This window comes from Aulonocara sp. 'chitande type north' Nkhata Bay, linkage group LG17, assembly GCF_057382095.1.
Source record: "Aulonocara sp. 'chitande type north' Nkhata Bay isolate Kocher_YH1m ecotype deep benthic linkage group LG17, A_spYH_male_GT1.1, whole genome shotgun sequence".
In the NCBI taxonomy this organism is placed as follows: Eukaryota; Metazoa; Chordata; class Actinopteri; order Cichliformes; family Cichlidae; genus Aulonocara; species Aulonocara sp. 'chitande type north' Nkhata Bay.
The window spans coordinates 19,880,288-19,898,428 of NC_141360.1; the positions used below are offsets into that span (position 1 = coordinate 19,880,288).

The 18,141-nt window shown below is 41.1% G+C and overlaps 1 protein-coding gene across 1 annotated transcript; it reads left to right on the top strand.

The window, feature by feature from the left end:
- The first annotated feature begins 2,581 nt into the window (after positions 1-2,581).
- LOC147309988 (tetraspanin-8-like) lies at positions 2,582-15,554 on the top strand. The gene is made up of 9 exons (XM_086270451.1): positions 2,582-2,741; positions 3,974-4,045; positions 4,135-4,251; positions 4,796-4,870; positions 5,918-6,013; positions 12,282-12,392; positions 12,473-12,508; positions 12,605-12,688; positions 14,570-15,554. The coding sequence occupies exons 1-9, from the start codon at positions 2,682-2,684 to the stop codon at positions 14,708-14,710; spliced, it is 792 nt and encodes a 263-aa protein (XP_086126577.1). The 5' UTR covers positions 2,582-2,681; the 3' UTR covers positions 14,711-15,554.
- The last annotated feature ends 2,587 nt before the right edge of the window (positions 15,555-18,141 follow it).

An 18,141-nucleotide genomic window follows, 5' to 3' on the forward strand; every position in this document is an offset into this window, starting at 1 on the left:
GTTATAAAGAACGATGTTAGTGTTGATGATCGCAAAGAAAATGGTGTGCTCTGCAGCGAATCTTGAGGCGTAAATGGCTCAGGGTATCGGGCTCTGAGCGTGTTTTTTTATATAGGGTGGGTGTTTCCAAAAAGAAAGGTATGTCTCCAATCAATTTAAATGAGGCCCTACAGGGCTTTTGTCTTCTCAAGGAATTACAAAGGAGCCGATACTTCAGACAATAGGCGGGGTCGCCACCCGACTGGTACCACCTGCCCCATTTACCTTGTCGAGGAATTACAAAAAGAGCCAATACTGGCCACTTTAAACAATAGGCTGGGCCCTTGTTCGCATGGTACTCTCAACAACTAAGTGATACCCGCGGTGGGCTTTTACAATCCTGAACAAATTCAAACAATTAGCCAGCTGTTGAAAAGTTGGAGCGGGTCTGGGCGACTGGTTTTAGAAGTATCACTGTAGCGTTTATTTTCTAAAGGGCTGAATGTTATTTGCGACTATCTGTTGTGTTAAAAACTACTCTGAAACCATGAAACCACTTACAGAAGAAATGGCCCGTTTGATCCGTTTTTAAATAAATAAAATGCTTGCATCGGTGCAAGGTGTGACACCAGAATCACAAAATGAGTGTATTTAAAAGACGATTAGTTTGAAAAGAGCGATACTGGCTGCTTTGGGGGAAAAGGTGACATTGTGTGCAGCGTGTTTTAGAAGTATCACTGTAGCGTTTATTTTCTAAAGGGCTGAATGTTATTTGCGACTATCTGTTGTGTTAAAAACTACTCTGAAACCATGAAACCACTTACAGAAGAAATGGCCCGTTTGATCCGTTTTTAAATAAATAAAATGCTTGCATCGGTGCAAGGTGTTGACACCGGAATCACAAAATGAGTGTATTTAAAAGACGATTAGTTTGAAAAGAGCGATACTGGCTGCTTATAGCATTTATTTTCTAAAGGACTGAATGCTATTTGTGACATTTACTGTGTTAAAAACTAGCTGGCTGGCTTTGTCTCACTCTTAGTTCAACATTCCGAAATCCCGATTTTTAAATAAAATGATCGCATCAACCCTGGAAAGAAACCCCAGTAGATGTGTAAAAACTAGTTAAATTAAAACTAGGGGTTTGATTAAATGAAACGCTTGTGAACATGCTGACATCACCCATTCAGAAGAAATTCCCATTTGTGCCATTTATAAAATAAAATGCATGCCTCACCGCAAGCTGAGACATTGTCAGATTTAGAAAATTAGTGTGATTAAAACACTATTACCAACACTTTTGACTAGAGCACACCCTCTTTGTTAAGGCGCACTGTGAACCAAAACAGCTTCCACTCCGCCAAGAATGAAACAAGAAACAAAGAATTGCTTTTAAGAACACATGCATAACTGAATGTTGCGATACACCTAAGTGAAAAAATAGTTTAATTAAAAACCCTATGGTTTGATTAAATTAAAACCCCATTAAAAACACATAAACTCATATAACCCCTCTGATACCCTGTGGTATTTCCACACCTGAACACGCATGCGCACACACACACACGAAACTGGTCAAATCGGTTTGGTTGGCCGCCATCTTGGACTAGTGCCATCGAATTACTGAACGCGCATGCGCACACGCACGAAACCGGTCAAACCGGTTCTCAAACCGGTTTGGTTGGCCGCCATATTGGACAGGTGCCATCGTATTACTACTCCCAGCAAAGGGAAATAAACCCCCCAGAAAAGCCTTGTAAGCGATCTTGCAGTTTGGATTACAGAATTTAAGAGGTTCACCTAAAGGCACCATGACGAACTGCGAACGCATATTGAACCGTAAAAAACCTTGTAGGTGCGCAAGTTATAATCACGAGGGGATGGTTGCGGTCGTACATAACCTGTGTTCCACATCAGGCACGTGCTGGTGGGGGGCGGAAGGGGCTTGAGCGCCTGCCCCTTTCCTGATGGGTGCCCCAAGTGCCCTTTTCTTGAGGCAAATTTTTATTTAAGAAATGCAATCTTTTCATTCTAACATTTTCTATCGTCTAATGAGCTTAGAAAGCATCTGGACTTCGTTAGTTTTCTTGAAGACGTTTCGACTCTCATCCGAGAAGCTTCTTCAGTTCCAAGAGCAAATGGTGGAGAGTCCCAGATTTGGAGCCCTATGCTAGTGTCCCCCATTTTCTATCATTACTTTATTAAGGATTAGGTGCAAGAGTTGTTAAGTGTGGATAATTAAATAGTTTATTTCTCGCAGTTCTTTTTAACCTGTTGCCTTACGGTTCCAAGCGCTGTCACCAATCTTTGCATTTTAGTATCATCTCATGAGCTACCATCTCTCCTATGGGGACTTTTTTAATGTCTACAGTCCCAGATCAACACAGCTCTGCTGGCTCTGTGGCCCAATATAACTTGCTATCATTTATGAGGGATATATTTGTTCTTCGATTCTTATCAAATCTTTACAGCAGTTTAAATCCGATCCGTCTTGGCAAACACCGGAATGCCCCGGACTCTTCCTGTTAAGTATCATCTTGCTGCTCCGTGGTTTACTGGAACTCCCGCCCGCTGTCGTCTGGGGTAAAAGCAACTCAACCCGCCCATCTCCTCTCACTTCCTCCGCAGCAGTCGGTGCTCCTGTGGACTCCACAAACAGAACTGTTTTCTTCAGAAGTGTTCTTCCCTCTCAAGCTGCAAATATGGCTCAGATCAACACCTGCCTTAAACGCACCTTCATCATCTTCAACATCTTCTTCGCGGTGAGTTGAGCTTCATTTTCAAACAGCAGCTAAAACGTGTTTGGTCCCAGCAGTAATTTAAAGTGCGCAGTGCCGGGTTGTTGTGCCAAAAACGTTTCCGTGTGTTTTTTATGTGTAATATCGTTACGTATGTTGCTAAATAGACTTCGGTGAACAGGTATTGCAAAGGGGTTAAATACACAATTTAAAAAAATTACCTGTTTCTCAATTATCTTTGTAGCTGTGTTATTGTACTTAATTATAATCAATCAGCTTCCTTTTGTCCACGTAAAATATGTTTACAGAACTATTTTTGTATTTGTTGCGATTTCAGCTGTCCTCTTGGCCAGAATACTCTTAAAAGAGACATTTTTAAAGCAAACAAGATTTTTTTTTTAAACGGCATAAATAAAGGATACATAAAAGTCACTGCCAAAAAGTGATTGTGCTTCTACCTTGTTACAGGAATGTTGTTTGTTGGTCAAGATGACTTGATATAATTCATGAGGGATATATTTGACATATGTTTCACATATTGTAGATCAACAAGTTATTTATAGCAGTTTAAATACAACCAATCAGTTTTTGGCAAATGCCAGAAATCAGTTTTTGGCAGACAATCACTTTTTGGCACAACACCGTCACATCTCACAACATAAGCTTCGAAGGCGTCACTGTTTCACTTGGGGTTGGTGGTTGGTGGACTTTGTTTTACTGGTTTCAGTTCTGTTTAGTTCTGTTACTTTAGTCTTTATTTGTTTGGAAGTAGGCCAGCTGATCGTTAGCTAGGCTGTGGTTACCTGTATTTCAAAATAGCTGCTCATATTCGAGTAATTCTAAGCTATGACCTAGTTTCCCGTTTTTCTGGGCGGTTTTTAAGCTTTGTGAATTCTTTGGTTTTTATCTTTTTGTTCATGTCGCTGTATTACAACACATCTGTGGAATGCACTGGATGACTTGATCCAAACAGATTGTACATACCTGTTCATACCTGCACAAAGAATGAACCCAAGCCCGAGGCTGAACCTGAACCTCAGCACAACAGTGATTCATAAATAAATCAAAAATAATGAATCGGTGTCTTTTTATTCATCAAATAATCAATAATTTAATGCTGTACTTAGACTTTTGAAAAGCTAAACTGCTGAACTGCTGTTCTAACTGCAGTTTTATTGTCTAAAGTTTTGGTTCACAGCTGTTTCGGTTGTCGTGGTCCATAAAGTTCTAACCAATCAGTTTTATTTTGTATTTAGATTGTTGGCGGCGTCATCATCAGCCTCGCTCTGCTGGCTCAGTTCTCCACCAGCATTCAAGAAGGAGGAAATGTGAGAACAAAGCTGTTGAAACACAGGTTTAACTCATGGGTGTGACTCTGAAGCCATATCTGACTTTTATTTACTGCTTTTGGCCGTAGCTGGAGGGTCGGGACAGTGGTCTGTTCAGCCTCTATATCATGGGCGCCATCATCATGGTGCTGGCTATCCTGGGAGCCTATGGAGCTCACAAAGAGAGCAGAGTTGCCCTGATTGTGGTGAGTACAAAGATTACCTGATCTTCTGGGATACTCTAACTTCAAAATAAAAACTCCAAATGTCGACTTACTGCTGGAGCCTTAGGTGGGCATCGGAAGTACTGTAACTTTTGATACTTCAGCCCTTAATTTTTAAGCCCCAAAGACTGCTGTTTGTACCCAATATGACCCCAAGGAGTAACTAACACACACACAGATCACTGTTTCAGAAAGCGTCCCCCTGTGAGTATAGACTTGCTGTGCAGAGCACACTGGAGCTGAAAGCATGTTCTGGAGGCACTGCTGTTAAAGTGCAAAACTGCTTTTAGGTAAAATGAGAACAGTTGAAAAGCTTGAAGTAGATCACATGCACAGTTGTGAAAGAATAAAAATTACTTCCTTTTTACATGTTACAAAATTAACCATCTTAGAAATATTCTATGATTTAACCTGGAGAGTCAAATGATCTTTTTTCTTCTTCCTCACAGTGAAACTGGTCAGGGTTGAGAAATGTCAGTAATCCCCAAATACATCAGATTAAGTGTTTTCATGTTCTTCCCCACAGTTCCTGGTGTGTATGGTCCTTGGATGTCTGGTGATGTTCAAATATGCAGTCCCGGTTGCCATCATGCGTCCACAGGTAAAGGCCCACCTGTCACTGCTTTGGAGTCTAATGATAGGAAATGTAAATACAGGCACTCCTTTATTTATGCTGTGAACATGATGAAGCTAAATTCACCAGTAAACACAATTAAAAGCCATCAAATTTCCAATAATTCATTTATTGGCAGTTGTTGTGTTGCGTAGTTTCAGAAAGTAGAGCATTTTCAGAGTGCTTTCCATGCAAAAATTCCCCATATGTTGTGCCAAATAGATAAACATTTGATGCAAAGGGGTTGATAGAACTGAACACTAAGCTTGCCCCCAGCCCTAAAGAGATTCACCAGTGTCTGGTACATGTAAAGAGGTTTACATGAGCTGACAGCAGCAGAGAAGTTTAATCAGGTATTCGGTTTTCATTTTTATTGTACATGGTTTTGTTGTACCTGGTATATGTAGCTAAGGTGGAAGGTTGTTAAAATAAACATATATTTAATGACAGTGTTTAACTTCAGTAAAATACTGTAGATGATAACCTAACTAACAACTTCATCAGTTGAAAGTGTAAGAGTTCACTGTGGCTAAAGCTTCCTCTGAAAAAGTTGAAATAACCACATTTTCACAGCCTGCAACCGCATGAGTGTCTGGTTGCCACATCAGCTCTACAGAGTGTTTAGCTTTGTTTTTCAAGGAAAAGTACTTGCAAACTACAGCGTTACAACAGCAGTGACAAATAACATCGTTTAATAATCCAAATGTCAACATAGTTTTTAGTGAAATTACTATAAATGAGGCCTAAAAGTGACGTAAAGCTGAGTTTCATCAGTTTAATCCTCTCAAGCTTTGGAGGGTTTTCATCTTATTTAAACTGTTCCTTAAAGAATTTAATAAGGTCTAAACTGTAATATTAAAATATTTCAGTTATTACTTCAATTCTTTTTGCACAAATATCTCTGCTGGAAACCCTTTTAGTCACTTTATGTATCAAAATAATCACCAAGATAAATAATCACTGGCTAAAAAAAATGGTAGAACAACGTTATTTTCAAAAAGTGATATCTAATATGGATGACGATTTTGTTTGCAGATTGAAGGTATAATGGAGAACAAGTTTCGGATGTTTCTGCCTTTGGATGAAAACTCAAGGGATATGAAGAACATGGCTGACAACATCCAGAAAATTGTGAGATATTCAGCTCTGCCTTGTGTTTTATACTTCATGTACTTTGTGGATTTCTCTTTTGTTCAATTTAATGTTTTATTCTTACATCCAAACCAGCTGAGTGCCATTAAAGGCTGGGTTGGGATTTCCATGAAACTAAAACTTAATGGTACCCTTCAATGCCAAAATTGTGAAAATGCTAGTAGGGTTGTTGAGAAGGGAAAACAATCCAAATCGTGAATACTAAATGGTACTAAAATTAAAAAAATAACAGCAACACAACCAACTTGGTGAAGCTGACAACCCGGTGTTTCTGAGGAATTTTGTCAGGTCAGCATTTTTAAGCTGAAGTATTAGATTAGATTAGATTAGATTAGATTAGATTAGATAGAACTTTATTAATCCCTCGGGTGGGTTCCTCTGGGAAATTCGATTTCCAAAAAAGCACAGCACCGACAGAAGTTACAGAGTTATACACACACACATATATATAAATGCAGAGACAATATAAATAAAATATACGAAGGGGATAAATAGAATAAATAGGAATAAAAATAAAAATACAAGTGAATTGCACATTTCAAGTATTGAGTCTATTGCACCGTTGACTATTTACAAAGGTATTGCACAGTGAGGTGAAGAGGCACTACAGCTTAGTTGTTCCCCCCTCCTTTGTCCTCCTGTTTCCCCTCCCTCTCCCCTCCAGAGAGGAGTTAAACAGTTTGATGGCGTGTGGGACAAAGGAGTTTTTAAGTCTGTTAGTTCTTGTCTTTGGGAGAAGCAACCTGTCACTGAACAGACTCTTCTGGTTGTTAATGGCCGTGTGCAGAGGATGCCCAGCATTGTCCATAATGTCCATCAGTTTCTTTAATGTCCTTTTCTCTGCCACTGTCACCAGAGTGTCCAGCTTCATGCCGACCACAGAGCTAGCCCTCCTGATCAGTTTCTCCAGCCTGGATGAGTCCTTCTTTGCTGTGCTGCTCCCCCAGCACACCACAGCATAGAAAAGTACTCCAGCAACCACCGACTGGTAAAACATCCTCAGGAGCTTCCTGCAGATGTTCAATTCAATTCAATTCAATTTTATTTATATAGCGCCAAATCACAACAAAAGTCTCCTCAAGGCGCTTCATAGATACAGAGAAAAACCCAACAATCATATGACCCCCTATGAGCAAGCACTTTGGCGACAGTGGGAAGGAAAAACTCCCTTTTAACAGGAAGAAACCTCCGGCAGAACCAGGCTCAGGGAGGGGCGGCCATCTGCTGCGACCGGTTGGGGTGAGAGAAGGAAGACAGGATAAAGACATCCTGTGGAAGAGAGACAGAGGTTAATAACAGATATGATTCAATGCAGAGAGGTCTATTAATACATAGTGAGTGAGAAAGGTGACTGGAAAGGAAAAACTCAATGCATCATGGGAATCCCCCGGCAGCCTACATCTATTGCAGCATAACAAAGGGAGGATTCAGGGTCACCTGGTCCAGCCCTAACTATATGCTTTAGAAAAAAGGAAAGTTTTAAGCCTAATCTTAAAAGTAGAGATAGTGTCTGTCTCCCGAATCCAAACTGGAAGCTGGTTCCACAGAAGAGGGGCCTGAAAACTGAAGGCTCTCCCTCCCATTCTACTTTTAAATACTCTAGGAACAACAAGTAGGCCTGCAGAGCGAGAGCGGAGCGCTCTAATAGGGTGATATGGTACTACAAGGTCATTAAGATAAGATGGGGCCTGATTATTTATGATGTTAAAAGACCTCAGCCTCCTGAGGAAGTACAGTCGGCTTTGGGCTTTTTTATACAGGTGCTCTGTGTTGCATGACCAGTCCAGTTTATTGTCCACCCACAGCCCGAGGTACTTGTACTTGTTGACCACCTCCACCTCCTCCCCCTCTATCTGAACCGGCAGTGGACCTGCTCTAGACCTCCCGAAGTCCACAACCAGTTCCTTAGTCTTTGAGGTGTTGAGTTGCAGGTGGTTTGTGTGACTCCATGCGACAAAGTTCCTCACCAGACTTCTGTACTCCTCTTCCTGATCATCCCAGATACACCCCATGATGGCTGTGTCGTCTGCAAACTTCTGAATGTGGCATAATTCAGAGTTGTAGCAGAAGTCAGAGGTGTACAGGGTGAAGAGAAGAGGGGACAGCACAGTTCCCTGTGGTGCTCCTGTGCTGCTGACCACTGTGTCAGACGTGATGTCCTTCAGCCTGACGTACTGTGGTCTGTCGGTGAGGTAGTCGGAGATCCAAGCCACCAGGCAGGGGTCCACCTCCATCCTGTTCAGTTTTTCTTGAAGCATACAGGGCCGGATGGTATTAAAGGCACTGGAAAAGTCAAGAAACAGGATCCTGACCGTGCCTTTTCCCCCATCCAGGTGTGAGTGGGCTCTGTGTAGGAGGTACAGGATGGCATCCTCCACTCCGACACCCGCCTTGTATGCAAACTGTAGTGGGTCCTGGGCATGTTGTACCTGTGGTCGGAGGAGGTTGAGGAAGAGCCGCTCTAGAGTCTTCATAAGATGTGACGTCAGTGCCACCAGTCGGAAGTCATTCAGCTCATTGGGCCGGTTCTTTTTGGGGACCGGGATGATGCAGGATGTCTTCCATAGGGCGGGCACTCTCCCCAGTCGCAGACTGAGGTTGAAGACTCATTGTAGCGGCTATTAAACATTAGCATTAGCTTTAACTACTTTAGCTATTAGCAGTTAGCCGCATTAGCTATCTATTAGGTTATCGTTAAGGTAGTGTGTAGAAGTGATGGCAAATAATAAAAGGTTATCGTTTGACTGTGGGGCATTGTCATCAGTCAGGACTGTCAATCCTGTTCTCCATCTCATCTGTGCCAGTCAACAATAACCCTCCTGTTTCTTCTGGGGTTTTTTAGTTTCACTCCTGTGGTCTGTTCAGTTTTGATAGATAAATAGTGTTAATTTAATAGCAAAGCATAATTATAAAGTTTTTTTCCTATATTGAAGCAAAAGGAAGTAAAGTAAGTACCAGCAACCAGAAACTGTGACAGCCTAACATACCAGCTCTGTTTGATAAGGAGTCAAAGAGTCAGAAGTGTTTGAACATTTATTTAAAACATAAAATAAGAACTGTGTCCTTTCATTCTGTCATTTTGTCCTCATGTTGTGTATTTTCTTGAGTATCAGTATCGAGCCTGAAATTCTTTTTACGTGACAGTGTTACTCATGAAGACACCGTGCAGCCACGCACTAACTGCCAAGTATGAAAAGTCATGGTTGGTTGCTTTGACAAAAGAGCTTCCTCCTGCTCGCTACATTCAGATTGCAGCCGTTGACTTTCCAGCTCACAAACATTTGTTGTCAGACCTGTTTTTCCATTCCCGTAATTCCACACAGGGCATCCGGTTGAGTTTAGGCTGCTTATTGGCTGTCAGATGCATTCTCAAAGAGAAGTGCAACTCAAGATATGCAAAGTGAAGAGCCAGGAAATGCTTTTACCAAGACAGTAAACTGTGTTCCTTTATTTTACTGTCCTGTTTTTATATTTAAAAAAAAAAAAAAAAAAAAAAAAAGCAAGCAACACATGAAATGGTGTAACTGAATCTTTAAACTTTTTACACTAGTAGGACTATGATTGTCACGTCTGCAGTGAGGTGAGGTTGAAAGTAGGACCCCAGATGCAGGCAGCTTCTGATGTGAGCGAGCTTTATTGACATGGTAGGTAAAACAGACAGGAATGTAACAGGCATGAAACAAAACCTAAGAATAACCTAAACTGGTAAAAACTAACAGAAACAGCAACGCAGGGAAATACACAGAATGACGGATGGCTTTTACACAGACGAACCTGCAACTAACAGAGGCAGACACAAGGATAACAAGAGAATGAGACACAGAAGGAGGACACAGCTGGGAGTAATCGGACATGACTAGACAGAGGAAACAAAACTAAACACACTGACATGAGACACGGACCTTCACAACAAAACAGGAAATACATAGACTGAACTAAGAGGTATAATATAACACAGAACCAAAACGTAGGAATAAACAAAGATACAGTGGGGCAAAAAAGTATTTAGTCAGCCACCGATTGTGCAAGTTCCCCCACTTAAAATGATGACAGAGGTCAGTAATTTGCACCAGAGGTACACTTCAACTGTGAGAGACAGAATGTGAAAAAAAAAAAAAAATCCATGAATTCACATGGTAGGATTTGTAAAGAATTTATTCGTAAATCAGGGTGGAAAATAAGTATTTGGTCACCTCAAACAAGGAAAATCTCTGGCTCTCACAGACCTGTAACGTCTTCTGTAAGAAGCTTTTCTGTCCCCCACTCGTTACCTGTATGAATGGCACCTGTTTGAACTCATCATCTGTATAAAAGACACCTGTCCACAGCCTCAAACAGTCAGACTCCAAACTCCGCCATGGCCAAGACCAAAGAGCTTTCGAAGGACACCAGGAAAAGTATTGTAGACCTGCACCAGACTGGGAAGAGTGAATCTACAATAGGCAAGCAGCTTGGTGTGAAAAAATCAACTGTGGGAGCAATCATCAGAAAATGGAAGACATACAAGACCACTGATAATCTCCCTCGATCTGGGGCTCCACGCAAGATCTCATCCCGTGGGGTCAAAATGATCATGAGAACGGTGAGCAAAGATCCCAGAACCACACGGGTGGACCTGGTGAATGACCTGCAGAGAGCTGGGACCAAAGTAACAAAGGTCACCATCAGTAACACACTACAACGGCAGGGAATCAAATCCCGCAGTGCCAGACGTGTTCCGCTGCTGAAGCCAGTGCATGTCCAGGCCCGTCTGAAGTTTGCCAGAGAGCACATGGATGATACAGCAGAGGATTGGGAGAATGTCATGTGGTCAGATGAAACCAAAGTTGAACTTTTTGGTATAAACTCAACTCGTCGTGTTTGGAGGAAGAAGAATACTGAGTTGCATCCCAAGAACACCATACCTACTGTGAAGCATGGGGGTGGAAACATCATGCTATGGGGCTGTTTTTCTGCCAAGGGGACAGGACGACTGATCCGTGTTAAGGACAGAATGAATGGGGCCATGTATCGTGAGCTTTTGAGCCAAAACCTCCTTCCATCAGTGAGACCTTTGAAGATGAAACGAGGCTGGGTCTTCCAACATGACAATGATCCAAAACACACCGCCCGGGCAACAAAGGAGTGGCTCCGTAAGAAGCATTTGAAAGTCCTGGAGTGGCCTAGCCAGTCTCCAGACCTCAACCCCATAGAAAATCTGTGGCGGGAGTTGAAAGTCCGTGTTGCTCGGCGACAGCCCCAAAACATCACTGCTCTCGAGAAGATCTGCATGGAGGAATGGGCCAAAATACCAGCTACTGTGTGTGCAAACCTGGTAAAGACCTATAGTAAACATTTGACCTCTGTTATTGCCAACAAAGGTTATGTTACAAAGTATTGAGTTGTATTTTTGTTATTGACCAAATACTTATTTTCCACCCTGATTTACGAATAAATTCTTTACAAATCCTACCATGTGGATTCATGGATTTTTTTTTTTTTTTTTTTCCCACATTCTGTCTCTCACAGTTGAAGTGTACCTCTGGTGCAAATTACTGACCTCTGTCGTCATTTTAAGCGGGGGAACTTGAACAAATTGGTGGCTGACTAAATACTTTTTTGCCCCACTGTACATCATGAAATCAAAGATTAACCATACAAAACAGAAAACACTGGGTCACAGACCCAGGACCGTGACAATGATATGTGTATCTGACTTCCCTTTAGAATCAAAACCATAGCTCTACTTTGAATCTCGGTAAAAAGCAGAAGTTTCAACTTCCTCTCTTGCGGCACAATGTAAATCAGAGGTGCCAAACATATTTTTGCATTGAGGTCAACATACAGCAAGCTTTGGTCTGAAGAAACTATCCTTTCTGTCAGTGTAAAGAAGTTTAATGACACATTTCATCTCTGTCTCACTGTAAGATGTGCGGTTTCATGAACGCATCTCGACTGGTTATAGATTTATATATTTTCTGTTTTAACTGAGATTTCTGTAGATGCTGAAAAATATGAACGACCACGGAGGAGACAATTAAAAGTCCAGAATTTCTGCCCCCTTCACTTTTTCCAGAGCTGTCCAACAGACCAGATTACATAGACTGGATTATATGGGTTGTATAGATTACAGTTAATCATAACAGCAGGAGATGGAAATGTCCTGGACAGTGTCTTTTAACACTCTCTCACACTTTTAAAAGAATCGTTCTCCATCTCATCTGTGCCAGTCAACTATAACCCTCCTGTTTCTTCTGGTTTATTTTAGTTTCACTGCTGTGGTCTGTTCAGCTACAAAGACTGGAACAACATTCCTGAATCCTGTAAATGCAACATGGAGGAGGAGGAAGAGGGCAAGTGTCAGACTGTTGGCTACAGAGTGAGTATCAACACACACAGCTTCACTTCTATTAAATGTAACTCGGTTAGTCATATCTTTTAATTTTTCTATCTTTCCAGTCTTTAATGGAGAGATCAACATCCATCTACACCCAAGTGAGTGACTCGGCTTTATTTTGAAAAATGTTTCTTGATTTCATCAGCTGATTTACAGAAACTATAACCCTAACTTTATTTTTTGTCTGTGTTTAGACCTGCTTCCCCATAATAATGCACTACTTCCTGCTGGGTTTTGACATCGTACTCGGAGTCTTCTTCACTCTGGCTATTCTGGCAGTGAGTATTGTTAGCTATTTAAAGACAAGGTTTCCACAGAGTAAATGTCCTGTTTCAGTTACTAATGGCAGCACTCAAAAAAAAAATCTGATTCAATATCATTTTTTAAGAAAGTAGTTTAATATAGCAGTAAAGTATTCAGAGTAGTGGATGGGGATTTTTTTAGATTTTAAATATGGTGAAATTGCAGGATGTGGTTTGTCTAAAGTGGTTTGATCTTTAGGTAAGACTTATGATGCATTATATAGGGCGACCGTGTCTCAGGGGGTTGGGAATCGCATCTGTAACCGGAAGGTCGCCGGTTCGATCCCTGGGCTCTCTGTCCTGGTCGTTGTGTCCTTGGGCAAGACACTTTACCCTACTTGCCTACTGGTGTTGGCCAGAGGGGCCGATGGCCCAATATGGCAGCCTCGCTTCTGTCAGTCTGCCCGAGGGCAGCTGTGGCTACAACTGTAGCTGCCTCCACCAGTGTGTGAATGTTAGAGTGAATGAATAGTGGTATTGTAAAGTGCTTTGGGTGCCTTGAAAAGCGCTATATAAATCCAATCCATTATTATTTACCATGTGATCTGTAATGATCCTTTAAAACTGAAAAAACAAATGGCCAGTCATTTAGCTTTTGTCTTGATGGGGAGTGTCACGTTTACATCAGTCACTGTTATTTTTGATTTACAAAATAATAACCGAAACTGTTTCTCTTTAAAAATGATCATGAAGTCCTAAAATCATGTTTCAAATACTTGAAAATGCCACATGCTCCAGAAGATCAGCATTTGATCTGTGACAATAAAAAGAAACATTTCTGTGATGAAATTTCAGTCAAAACTATTTTTTAGTTTAAGTGAGTTCAGTAAAATGTTCTCAGTTCGGTTTCATTCTAACCAAATACACCTGGAATTCCTGTTCCTGAGGTGGCCGCTCATAGTAAACATGGAAAAGTTTCAAATAATGAGGTCATTGCGTGTATAATACATCTAGTTGTTCAGTTTTTGGTAGCACTTTATAACACAACCTGCAAATACGGCTCAAGTACCCTGTACTTGCATGCAATTTGCAGGCAACAAGTCAGGTTTTGCAGGAAACAATGAGGCAAGTACACAGTAAGTACTCTGTACTTTCTGGAATGCGAGTCATATTATGGAGTCACCTGAAAGATACGCGAAACAATAAAACACTGTAGGACCCATGACTAAGCCACAAGTAGCCTATAATCATGTGTACCAATCCAGGTCTTTGCAGGAAACAATAAAATAATAACATAAAATATTGTATCATTATCTCAGGCAGAGAAGCCAAACCAAGTTGTTCATCAAAGCTTCTGTTTGAAGAACGAGTGGGTGGGGAGCCAATCAAATAAAAGCAACGAGAAACCAGAAGGAAATGTTTGTGTTAGTTGGAGAATGAACTTTCACCAAGTCCCAGAAAAAGATAAATATGATTATTTTGATATAAAAATAGAATTGTTTCATTGTGTGTGCGCGCGCACGTGTTGATTGATTGATTGATAATACTTTATTCATCCCGAGGGAAATTGGGTTAAGGCTGCCAGCCGTGCCAGCGCCATAAATCTAAATCTGATATTTCTCAGAGCCAGAATCTATTTTAGCTGAAAATCTTGACTCTGAGTTCAGTTCTCATTTCTCTTTAAATTCGAGACCTTTTCCTTTCTACAGTCTCGAAGTTCTTGCTCGTACAGAATGATCTGATTTTTTTGTATTATTGTTGGGCCTTTAGCTGACAACATGAAACACCCTGAGGAGACTGTTGTTGTGATTTGGTGCTATATAAAGAAAACTGAGTTGAATTTCCATGTTATCAATTTAAGATTTTTAAGCCTGCAGAGCAGCTGATTTTTAACTCTCCTTTCTGTGTCCCCTGCAGCTGCTCGGCACAATTCTGTCCTCGGCAATGATCCACCAGATGCGTTACCCCAACAGACCCCCCATCCTGCTCACAGTTCCCACTGTCCTCTCCACATCGCCACCAAAATACGAGGAGCTGTACAACCCTCCACCATATTAGACACAGAAAGATGCACTGTTCCTTTATTGCTGGCTTTGCGTGGAAGTTCCAGGAGTCCTGTTAGTTTTGTTTTTCTTGAATTTTAACGTGAGTTTGAGGTTTGTGTCCAAAGTGCCTTACAGCTCTGTAAGGAGTTCTGACTTGTTCCTTTAAGATCAGTGAAAACCCGAAAAATGCCACAGCTTTTCTGATACATAAACATTGTTCTTATGCTACTGTTTATTTATCTTAGTTGTTCTTGCTTTGAAGTTAAGAAATGTTTTCAGTTTTCCAAGATTTGACTTGTGGCTTTCATTTAGAATCAACTTTTATCAGAAATCATTATTTTTGTCACATGTTAAGAATGCAGAAGTTCATGTTCATTACATACAAAAGATAAGGGATGTGAAAGTGAAGCTCAAATCTCTCCAAAAGAGAACTGGTGCAGCCAGGACTACTAAAAATTAAAAGTTTAATTATTTGAATTCAAAGTTTACATTTTGAGTTTTAAATGTGTTTTCTATATATATTTCCAACACTTTTATCTTATTTTTATTTTTAAAAGTCCCGCTAAACTTTTAGAACTTTTATAAAAATGTTTTAAGGAAAAAAAGCTCCTCCCATTTTCAAGAAAAGAAATGAGGGTTATGCAGTCAGTGGCATTCAAGCATGGACTCAAAAGAAAACTCACACATGCCAACAACTCATTTTAGCCTGAAGTCGCCTTGAAAAAAGCTGCAGCAATCATTTTGGTTTTTTTCGTAAAGCAATTATTTTTTTTTTAAAACAATGTGGACTCATTTATCTTACTCCACTCAGTGTTTTTGTACACACACACACACACACACACACACACACACACACACACACACACACACACACACACACACACACACACACACACACACACACACAAATAAATAAAACAGCATTTTAAATATTTAGAAAGAGAATTTTTTTTATTCTACATTTTCTTGTGGGTCTCTTGTTTTTGTCATGTTTGATTTTTCTGATGTAAACATCAATGACTTACAAAAATAAAAGAGCAGCACAGACACCCCTGGTTTTCACAGACACTCAGCTCTTTCCCACCATTTCTGCATTTAATTATTAATCATAAATAATAATTAATCATCGCTGGCTCTTTCTCCCAAAGTGTGTTTTTGTCCTGTCTCTGCTTGTCTTAAAGCCCAACCGGTTGTTCAGATGGTTGCCCCTCCCTGAGCCTGCTTCTGCCCGAGGTTTCTTCCTGTTAAAAGGTTAAAGGTTTTTACTTCCCACTGTCACCGAGTGCTTGTTCATAGGAGGTCATCTGATTGTTGGGGCTTTCTCTGTATTATTGTAAGGTCTCCAGCTTAGAATATAAAGTGCCTTGAGATGACAGTTTTTGTGATTAATTGTCTGTCATTCAGTGACAGAAACATGCAAATATCGAGACAGAAGACGAGCTACAAACAGAAGTAGAGTTCACAGTCATTTCTATTTCTTTCTGGCTGCTTAAGCTCATGTGTAGATAGATTTCCATGTAAGTATCCAGAGGCCTGTTATGATGTCTGAGCCATGACTTCATCAAATTGATAAATTTTTTAGGTCTAACATTTTGATGGTTAACAGTCACTCTTTACACAGCCTGAGGAACAAAAAGGAAATAAGCTTTAAATGTGTGTCCTTTCTTAACCACTCTCATTGAATATCTTTGTACTGCAGGCAGTTGGCCACCAGAGAGCACTGTTTAACAAGTGCCCAGCTGACTCTTACGAGAAGAGGGAAGTGTGCATGTCAAACTGCTCAGAGCTCCAAGCCCTGGCCTGAAATTTCCTGCTCTTTCAGAGGGAAAGGGGCACTCCCTGAGCGGGGGACTGTGATAGGTCAAGCTGTCTCCTTAAGCCTTATTTAGACCTATCTCAGTCCGCAAGATAGGACAGTTCATGCAGTCGAGCCAGAACAAGAAAATGACAAAAATATTCAGACAATACGAGATCCGAATGATCTAGCCACCATACAGAGAGAATGTATACTGTCTCACATGCTCCTTCAGCTGCTTCAGCCTTACTGCAAAAACGCCGAAGGGGAATAAATTTCCAGCTTGTCAGGGCAGATTTCAAACTCTCCGGGAAACCTTCAACCCTCAGCTGCTGTGGCCACAGATGCAGAAAAGGGAAGAGGAACCACAACTTCCCGAAGCCACTGGAAGACCTCAAAGGCTTTTAGTTCAGTCCAGAATCAGAACCATTTCAGCCTTAGAGGACAGATCACCATGACAGGAGAACAATCACTGATCAAGTTGTTAACGTCTAACCCAGACAGCTCAGATTCCATAAGTGACAGGCTGTTTAGGACTGTAAACTTATAACAACATTTATAAAAAGTATCATTCTCTGAACAAGTCTCTGAACTGTACATGTTAGGAAATTGTTGAATGTAATCCCCAAACAGGTAAATTTTTAGTCACATTAGATTCACAGAGAGCAGGTAACTTTCTTCTAAGCGCACTCAGGTATTGCTAACATTGGTGCCCCACCACTATCCCTCAACTCAAAGGTGTAGTCTTCATGTGAACTTTAGGCTAGCAGGCTAGCAGCCAGTGTTGGGGAGTAACGGAATACATGTACCGCCGTTACGTATTTAAAATACAAAATATGAATAACTGTATTCCGTTACAGTTACCGTTTAAAAAGGTGGTATTCAGAATATAGTTACTTTGTTGAAATAAATGGATTACACTGCGGTACTTTCATGTTCCATTTTGTCGCGGGTCAGGACTGTTTGGGTTTTGTTTGACAGCTATGTTCTGTTGTTCCAGGCGGCAGCGCTACGGTTGCCATGGTTACAGGGCGACGCTCTCTCTCTCTCTGCGACTGTGTGTTTCCTGGGTGAGAGAGCGCCTTTTCGTTGTTGTTGTTGTTGTTGTTGTGCTAAGCTAACAGGCAGAATGCTACAAGCATAGCTCTAAAGAATGTAGCATCATGGGCAGTGTAGTCCGTGTTGCAGGGAGAATGGACTGCCATACACGTTATGGGTCTGTGAGCGCGAGGAGGGAGAGAGAAAAAGGGGAGTGGAAAGGTTGGCGTTGTCATCGAGGAAAAATGGGAGCTGGAAGCATGTAAATATAATAATAACCACTTCAGCCAAGAAGAGTGTCTCACGAGCCCAGTTGTAAGTAAGCTATTAAGACTCGACTGTACACCGTGTTCGTGTTTTCCTCCGAAAACAATAAGTTCCGTTGGAGCAGCCTTTCAACGCCTCTCTCTGTCTCTCGCAAGAAAAGTTGACCCCCCCAACAAAGTAAAGCTATTTTTCGGCTACGAGCCGACAGGGACCCCGCCGTATTAGTCAGAGGTCCCTTTACTACAGTTCGGAGTCGCGGACCTTCAGTAATAGTAATAAATCACACAGCAATAGCACATTCACGTTGTTGTAAAAAGCATGATAATATATTAAGTAATCCAAAG